The sequence below is a fragment of the Caenorhabditis briggsae genome, assembly GCF_000004555.2.
Source record: "Caenorhabditis briggsae AF16 supercontig from assembly CB4, cb25.NA_158, whole genome shotgun sequence".
NCBI classification, from domain to species: Eukaryota; Metazoa; Nematoda; class Chromadorea; order Rhabditida; family Rhabditidae; genus Caenorhabditis; species Caenorhabditis briggsae.
This window is the reverse complement of record NW_025543346.1, coordinates 1,291-10,009: the sequence shown is the minus strand read 5'-3', so window position 1 is coordinate 10,009 and position 8,719 is coordinate 1,291. Positions and strand designations below refer to the sequence as shown.

General features: G+C 43.2%; 5 protein-coding genes across 5 annotated transcripts; 3 read left to right on the top strand and 2 right to left on the bottom strand.

The window, feature by feature from the left end:
• Nucleotides 1-28: 28 nt before the first annotated feature.
• Nucleotides 29-184, top strand: CBG24447 (the record flags this gene model as incomplete). Its single annotated transcript, XM_045240986.1, has 1 exon — nucleotides 29-184. The coding sequence occupies one exon, from the start codon at nucleotides 29-31 to the stop codon at nucleotides 182-184; it is 156 nt and encodes a 51-aa protein (XP_045100903.1).
• A 72-nt stretch (nucleotides 185-256) lies between these two features.
• Nucleotides 257-1,516, bottom strand: CBG24445 (the record flags this gene model as incomplete). Its single annotated transcript, XM_002648242.2, has 4 exons — nucleotides 257-437; nucleotides 496-674; nucleotides 723-1,327; nucleotides 1,375-1,516. The coding sequence occupies 4 exons, from the start codon at nucleotides 1,514-1,516 to the stop codon at nucleotides 257-259; spliced, it is 1,107 nt and encodes a 368-aa protein (XP_002648288.2).
• Nucleotides 1,517-3,909: 2,393 nt separating this feature from the next.
• Nucleotides 3,910-5,195, top strand: CBG24444 (the record flags this gene model as incomplete). The annotated part of the gene is made up of 4 exons (XM_002648241.1): nucleotides 3,910-4,099; nucleotides 4,147-4,748; nucleotides 4,797-4,975; nucleotides 5,036-5,195. 4 exons carry the CDS (start codon nucleotides 3,910-3,912, stop codon nucleotides 5,193-5,195), a joined length of 1,131 nt encoding a protein of 376 aa, XP_002648287.1.
• A 1,297-nt stretch (nucleotides 5,196-6,492) lies between these two features.
• Nucleotides 6,493-6,835, bottom strand: CBG24443 (the record flags this gene model as incomplete). The annotated part of the gene is made up of 2 exons (XM_002648240.1): nucleotides 6,493-6,652; nucleotides 6,714-6,835. 2 exons carry the CDS (start codon nucleotides 6,833-6,835, stop codon nucleotides 6,493-6,495), a joined length of 282 nt encoding a protein of 93 aa, XP_002648286.1.
• A 181-nt stretch (nucleotides 6,836-7,016) lies between these two features.
• CBG24442 lies at nucleotides 7,017-7,849 on the top strand (the record flags this gene model as incomplete). Its single annotated transcript, XM_002648239.1, has 3 exons — nucleotides 7,017-7,180; nucleotides 7,440-7,637; nucleotides 7,690-7,849. The coding sequence occupies 3 exons, from the start codon at nucleotides 7,017-7,019 to the stop codon at nucleotides 7,847-7,849; spliced, it is 522 nt and encodes a 173-aa protein (XP_002648285.1).
• Between the last annotated feature and the right edge of the window lie 870 nt (nucleotides 7,850-8,719).

Here is an 8,719-nt window from a genome sequence, read left to right as displayed (position 1 = left end):
CGCTCTTGTTGTAGACAATGGATCCGGAATGTGCAAAGCCGGATTTGCCGGAGACGATGCTCCAAGCGCCGTGTTCCCATCCATCGTTGGAAGACCACGTCATCAAGGAGTCATGGTCGGTATGGGACAGAAGGACTCGTACGTCGGAGACGAGGCCCAATCCAAGAGAGGTAACTATTTTTAAACGAAGACTTTATTTTCATTAATTCTTTTTCAGGTATCCTAACTCTCAAGTACCCAATCGAGCACGGAATCGTCACCAACTGGAATGGAGAATATGGAGAAGATCTGGCATCACACCTTCTACAACGAACTTCGTGTTGCCCCAGAAGAGCATCCACATCTCTTGGAAGCTGGAGAGCGAGGCAAGGATAGATCCACCCATCCAAACGGAATACTTGCGCTCCGGTGGGGCGATGATCTTGATCTTCATGGCTCTGAAAAAAATCCGTTTAGTAATGAAAAAAAATCAAGAGGCAGCTACTGAGAACTTACGATGGGGCAAGAGCGGCGATTTCCTTCTGCATGCGATCAGCAATTCCTGGGTACATCGTGGTTCCTCCGGAGAGAACGGTGTTGGCGAATAAGTCCTTGCGGATATCGATGTCGCACTTCATGATCGAATTGTAAGAAGTCTGGTGGATTCCGGCGGACTCCATACCCAAGAAGGATGGCTGTAAAAATATCGATATTCTGATGCTTGGGATATTGAATAAGCTTACCTGGAAGAGAGCCTCTGGGCAACGGAAACGTTCGTTTCCGACACTGATGACTTGTCCGTCAGGAAGCTCGTAGGACTTCTCAAGAGAGGAGGAAGAAGAAGCTGTGGCCATCTCTTGCTCGAAGTCGAGGGCGATGTAGCAAAGCTTTTCCTTGATGTCACGGACGATCTCACGTTCGGCGGATGTGGTGAAAGAGTAACCACGTTCGGTGAGGATCTTCATGAGGTAATCAGTGAGATCCCGTCCGGCCAAATCGAGACGGTGGATGGCGTGTGGGAGAGCGTATCCCTCGTAGATTGGGACAGTGTGGGTGATACCATCTCCAGAATCGAGAACGATACCGGTGGTACGTCCGGAAGAGTAGAGTGACAGGACAGCTTGAATTGCGACGTACATGTCTGGGGTGTTGAACGTTTGGAACATGATTTTGGTCATCTTTTCACGATTAGCCTTTGGGTTAAGTGGTGCTTCGGTGAGGAGGACTGGATGCTCTTCTGGGGCAACACGAAGTTCGTTGTAGAAGGTGTGATGCCAGATCTTCTCCATATTCTCCATTCCAGTTGGTGACGATTCCGGCTCGATTGGGTACTTGAGAGTTAGGATACCTGAAAAAGAATTAATGAAAATAAAGTCTTCGTTTAAAAATAGTTACCTCTCTTGGATTGGGCCTCGTCTCCGACGTACGAGTCCTTCTGTCCCATACCGACCATGACTCCTTGATGACGTGGTCTTCCAACGATGGATGGGAACACGGCGCTTGGAGCATCGTCTCCGGCAAATCCGGCTTTGCACATTCCGTAGTAACTAGAATTTCTCAGAAATTTGAAAATAGAATCCTATTTAGTATCTGAAATGACGCTCAGAACATGATTTTAGTAAGCAGATGTATAAAACTGTTTATCATAACAGAGCCCTTGAGAGTACCAATTTTGTTAGTCAAAAAGACATCATGATTGATAACTAAAACTGAGATCCCTTTTCAGTTCACCCAGGCATGGGATATATTCTAAAATTTTGCAGTTTTTTTCGTGGCTATTCTGTAGTTTGAAACCCTATTCAAACGATTTGAACAAAAACAATCTCTAAAACTTGTCGTAACTTTTTTGAACTTGAAATTTTCCAAAAAATCTAAATGCAGATTCAAAATCAGCATCTGAAATGGCTTCTGGCAAACGATACACGGTTTATAAAAGTAAGTGAGATCCCTTTTTGATACGCCCAAGCATCAGGATATATCCCGAACGTTTGCATTTTTTTGCTCTAGGCATACTGTAATTTGTAGTTTGATTCAGAACAATCTGATTTTTGATCAAGAATTTCGTAAACAACAAAAAACCTCTTCGAGTCCGTTTCTGATGACTCAATATATTTTGATGGATTTCTCTCGCGTCTCTCACCCTTTCGCACTCCATCGTTGGGCGGAGCTTGCATAACAATGAAGCATGTGATTGTAGATAGCTGATAGACAGTTGGTCATTCGGTCATGTATTTTCGTTACTCATCGCCTGTTTTTCTCCGCTGAAAAGTTTTCTTTTTCTCTATTTCACCATCCACTTCCTACCGTATGTAATATTAATGTAAAGCCACTCCAAAAACTAGTCGTAACTTTTTTGAACTACAACATTTCTGAAATCCAAAACTAGAATTCTAGATCATGATCTTAGCGGACTGTTACCATTTTTGTTATAACTTCCCAAAATTAGCTTGTCTCGTTCCGTCGTCTATGCTTTGATGGAATTTCAGGTCAGGTTTTGTTGAGCGGTATGAATTGTCAGCTGGTGGCTTGGTGGCTCCTATTAAGTGATTTCTACTGTCTTGAAATCATTCCAGCAAATATTTTCTACGCCCATGAACATTTTTGCGCCTTTATGAAACATCCAGATGACCATTTCCGATGACTCAATAAATTTCGATGGATTTCCCGCGTCTCTCATCCTTGCGCTCTCTATCGTTGGACGGGCGTGCATAACAGTGAGACATGTGATTGTAGATAGCTGAAAGCCTATTAGTCATTTAGCCCTGTATCGTCGCTTGTTGTCGTCAGTTTTTCTATGCTAATAATTTCTGCTCATCCCCTTCCTACCGTACGTAACATAAGTTTGATGCACCCTCGCATCAGGATAAATCCAAAAAGTTCGCATTTTTCTTGGACGTATACTATAGTTTCGAACACCATTCAGGCATGGGATTGTCAATAGCAGATAGGTAGTTAGTCATTCGGTCCTGTATGTTCTCTCGTCCACGCCTGTTTTTTCTCTTTGCTCTTAGATTTTTTTTCATTCCCACCACCCCCATTTCTACAGTGCGTAGTATTAGTATAAAGCCACCCCAGAAACTAGTCGTAACTTTTTGAACTATAACATTTTGAAAATCTAAAAGAGAATCTTACTCAGCATCTGAAATGGCTCTGGAAAATAATTTAGGTGACATGTTTCATGAAACTGACCAAACGACCGAACAGAAACCCAGTATATCATAACAGAATTTTCGTATCCAAATTGGTAGTTTTGGTAGTCAGACATCATGGTTGGTAACTGTAACTGTAATCCCTTTTCGGTACACTTGCGCATTTAGGTATATCCCAATAGTTTGCATTTTTCCTCTAGGTATACTGTAGTTTGAAGCTTTATTCAGAACGATTTGGTTTTTGATCAGCTATTTCGTAAACAACAAAAAACTCTTCAAGACCATTTCCGATGACTCAATAAATTTCGATAGATTTCCTGCGTCTCTCACCCTTGCAATCTCTATCGTTGGGCGGGGCGTCCATAACAGGGAGGCATGTGATTGTAGAAAGCCGATAGCCAGTTTGTCATTCAGTTCTGTATCGTCGCTCGCGGCCGCCAGGCTCAATATTTTTCTTTTTCTCATTTTTACCATCCACTTCCTACCGTATGTAACATTAGTGTAGCGCCACTCTAAAAACAAGGTGTAACTATTTTGAACCATACGGAAATTCTAAACTAGAATTGTAGATTATGATCTTAGTGAACTGTTATCATTTTTGTCCTAACTTCCCAAAGTTGGCTTGCCAGTTAGTCATTCGCCCCTGTCGTCGCTCTTTATCGCCCGTTTTTCTCATGCTCTCAATTTTTTCCTATTCTCACCACCCCCATCTCTACAGTTCGTAAAATTTGTATGAAGCCACTCTTACTTGCAGGCACCGTTCCCCCGTATCTAATAAATCATGTGCGACGACAACGTTGTCGCTCTTGTTGTAGACAATGGATCCGGAATGTGCAAAGCCGGATTTGCCGGAGACGATGCTCCAAGCGCCGTGTTCCCATCCATCGTTGGAAGACCACGTCATCAAGGAGTCATGGTCGGTATGGGACAGAAGGACTCGTACGTCGGAGACGAGGCCCAATCCAAGAGAGGTAACTATTTTTAAACGAAGACTTTATTTTCCTTAATTCTTTTTCAGGTATCCTAACTCTCAAGTACCCAATCGAGCACGGAATCGTCACCAACTGGAATGATATGGAGAAGATCTGGCATCACACCTTCTACAACGAGCTTCGTGTTGCCCCAGAAGAGCATCCAGTCCTCCTCACCGAAGCACCACTCAACCCAAAGGCTAATCGTGAAAAGATGACCGAAATCATGTTCCAAACGTTCAACACCCCAGCCATGTACGTCGCAATTCAAGCTGTCCTGTCACTCTACTCTTCCGGACGTACCACCGGTATCGTTCTCGATTCTGGAGATGGTATCACCCACACTGTCCCAATCTACGAGGGATACGCTCTCCCACACGCCATCCACCGTCTCGATTTGGCCGGACGGGATCTCACTGATTACCTCATGAAGATCCTCACCGAACGTGGTTACTCTTTCACCACCACCGCCGAGCGTGAGATCGTCCGTGACATCAAGGAAAAGCTTTGCTACGTCGCCCTCGACTTCGAGCAGGAGATGATCACCGCTGCTTCTTCCTCCTCTCTTGAGAAGTCCTACGAGCTTCCTGACGGACAAGTCATCACCGTCGGAAATGAGCGCTTCCGCTGCCCAGAGGCTCTCTTCCAGGTAAGCTTTTTCAATATCCCAAGCATCAGACAATCGATATTTTTACAGCCATCCTTCTTGGGTATGGAGTCCACCGGAATCCACCAGACTTCTTACAATTCGATCATGAAGTGCGACATCGATATCCGCAAGGACTTATTCGCCAACACCGTTCTCTCCGGGGGAACCACCATGTACCCAGGAATTGCTGATCGCATGCAGAAGGAAATCGCCGCTCTTGCCCCATCGTAAGTTCTCAGTAGCTGCCTCTTGATTTTTTTTCATTACTAAACGGATTTGTTTTTTAGAGCCATGAAGATCAAGATCATCGCCCCACCGGAGTGCAAATATTCCGTCTGGATGGGTGGATCTATCCTTGCCTCGCTCTCCAGCTTCCAAGAGATGTGGATCTCCAAGGAAGAATACGATGATTCCGGACCTTCTATTGTCCATGGCAAGTGCTTCTAAGCTTCCGATGCACTTTGTATCCCGATGTATCCTTTTTTTTCTACTCCGAGTAGTTTTCCTCCTCTATTCATTTAAACCCCCCCCCCCCCCCGGCCCTTCAAAAAATTTTATGCATTTTTCTCATTTTTATTTTATTAGTTTTCTCACTTTGCAATAAAGATAAATAACGCTCACAAACATTCAATATTTCAGAAAATATTAAATATTAAAATTATTCTCTCATAGGCAAAAAAAGTCTTCCGCTGATACCTTTTTTTCGCTGATACCTTTTTTTGCTTATACGTTTCTTGGCAATTAAATTCAATTACGAGCCAAAAAAGGCGCTATCTGTCTTTTAATTCTGTTCAACAAAGAAGCCACATGAACTTGTCGGTTCTAATACACGATCCGCATCACTTCCGGCATATTTTCTTCAGTTTTTGTCTCTGATAATGTGAGAAATCCATTTTCTTTTTTGAAAATGGTACATAAAGATAGAGAAATAAGAATAGGCATTTGAGAACTTACGTTGGATGAGAAGTTTCCATTTTAAAGAAAAGTCATCATCCGAAACAGCCGAGCGGGTCCGTTTTGGCCAATTGAGACCATCATAGCTAGTTGCCAATCGATGCGCACAGTGAAGGGTCATGTGTCTGGCGGTCGAGCTCGTCTGCGCATATCGCCCTTCATATCCGTCTTTTGGGACAAAGAGAGAAACACGCACTTTACACATTAGCATAATCTCGATCGGTAAGGTATGCATTTTCGGCCAAGTCTTAAAAAATCGGTTTTAATCATACTTGTAAAATTCCGGGCCGGCCCGCCAAAGCCCGGGCCCAGGCCCGGCCCGTTACAAGTATGGTTTTAATGAAAATAAATACTCGTCAAGAGATGCTGAGCATGTTAGATGCTAGAACAAAATAATGGGAGGTATTTTGGTAAGAAAAAATGAAAGAAACACATAACGGGAGACGTAGAATGACTTTGAGGAAGGAAAAAACATCATCTAATTCGAACTTGGCGGCGGGGTACGCAAGAAGTGTTCCAGGTGTTTGCGGACGAAATGAGAGCTTTTTTGGCTCGTATTTGAATTTAATTGGCAAGAAACGTATAAGCGAAAAAAGGTATCAGCGAAGGACTTTTTTTGCCTATGAGAGAATTGTTTCCTTTGAGATTTTTTTCAATGTTTTCTGAAATATTGAATGTTTGTGAGCGTTATTTATCTTTATTGCAAAAGTGAAAAAATTAATAAAATAAAAATGAGAAGAACATGATGAAAAAAATAAGGATACATCGGGATACAAAAGGCATCGGAAGCTTAGAAGCACTTGCGATGGACAATAGATGGTCCAGCATCATCATATTCTTCCTTACAGATCCACATCTCTTGGAAGCTGGAGAGCGAGGCGAGGATAGATCCTCCCATCCAGACGGAATACTTGCGCTCCGGTGGGGCGATGATCTTGATCTTTATGGCTCTGCAAACAAATCCGTTTAGTAATTAAAAAAAACATCAAGCGACAACTACTGAAAACTTACGATGGGGCAAGAGCGGCGATTTCCTTCTGCATGCGATCAGCAATCCCTGGGTACATCGTGGTTCCTCCGGAGAGAACGGTGTTGGCGAATAAGTCCTTGCGGATATCGATGTCGCACTTCATGATCGAATTGTAAGATCCTGCGTCCTCCTCCTCTCTCGAAACGTCTTATGAGCTTCCTGACGGTCAAGTCATACACGTCGGAAATGAGCGCTTCCGCTGCCCAGAGGCTCTCTTCCAGGTAAGCTTATTCAATATTCTAAACATCAGACAATAGGTTTTTTTACAGCCATCCTTCTTGGGTATGGAGTCCGCCGGAATCCACCAGACTGCTTACAATTCGATCATGAAGTGCGACATCGATATCCGCAAGGACTTATTCGCCAACACCGTTCTCTCCGGGGGAACCACCATGTACCCAGGGATTGCTGATCGCATGCAGAAGGAAATCGCCGCTCTTGCCCCATCGTAAATTTTCAGTGGCACATAGTTTGGAGGGTACAACAATTCGGGGGTACAGGGGAGTACAATATAATTTAGTGGTACAAAATCGCCAATTCAAGGGTACAAACTAAGCATGTTTCAGGTATTTTGTATCCTCGCATTGAGGATTTTGAACCCCTAAATTTCTTTGTTCCACAATGAGCCCAAAACTTTTGTACCTCCGAATTATTTGTTGTTTTAATTAGCTACCGCTTGAACATTACTAAACAGATTTTGTTTTCAGAGCCATGAAGGTCAAGATCATCGCCCCACCGGAGCGCAAGTATTCAGTTTGGATTGGAGGATCTTACAATTCGATCATGAAGTGCGACATCGATATCCGCAAGGACTTATTCGCCAACACCGTTCTCTCCGGAGGAACCACGATGTACCCAGGGATTGCTGATCGCATGCAGAAGGAAATCGCCGCTCTTGGCCCATCGTAAGTTCTCATTAGTTGCCTCTTGAACATTACTGAACGGATTTTTTTTCAGAGCCATAAAGATCAAGATCATCGCCCCACCGGAGCGCAAGTATTCCGTTTGGATGGGCGGATCTATTCTCGCTTCACTCGACAGCTTCCAAGAGATGTGGATCTGTAAGGAAGAATATGATGATGCTGGACCATCTATTGTCCATCGCAAGTGCTTCTAAGCTTCCGATGCCTTTTGTATCCCGATGTATCCTTATTTTTTTCATCATGTTCTTCTCATTTTTATTTTATTAATTTTTTCACTTTTGCAATAAAGATAAATAACGCTCACAAACATTCAATATTTCAGAAAACATTGAAAAAAATCTCAAAGGAAACAATTCTCTCATAGGCAAAAAAAGTCCTTCGCTGATACCTTTTTTCGCTTATACGTTTCTTGCCAATTAAATTCAAATACGAGCCAAAAAAGCTCTCATTTCGTCCGCAAACACCTGGAACACTTCTTGCGTACCCCGCCGCCAAGTTCGAATTAGATGATGTTTTTTCCTTCCTCAAAGTCATTCTACGTCTCCCGTTATGTGTTTCTTTCAATTTTTCTTACCAAAATACCTCCCATTATTTTGTTCTAGCATCTAACATGCTCAGCATCTCTTGACGAGTATTTATTTTCATTAAAACCATACTTGTAACGGGCCGGGCCTGGGCCCGGGCTTTGGCGGGCCGGCCCGGAATTTTACAAGTATGATTAAAACCGATTTTTTAAGACTTGGCCGAAAATGCATACCTTACCGATCGAGATTATGCTAATGTGTAAAGTGCGTGTTTCTCTCTTTGTCCCAAAAGACGGATATGAAGGGCGATATGCGCAGACGAGCTCGACCGCCAGACACATGACCCTTCACTGTGCGCATCGATTGGCAACTAGCTATGATGGTCTCAATTGGCCAAAACGGACCCGCTCGGCTGTTTCGGATGATGACTTTTCTTTAAAATGGAAACTTCTCATCCAACGTAAGTTCTCAAATGCCTATTCTTATTTCTCTATCTTTATGTACCATTTTCAGAAAAGAAAATGGATTTCTCACATTATC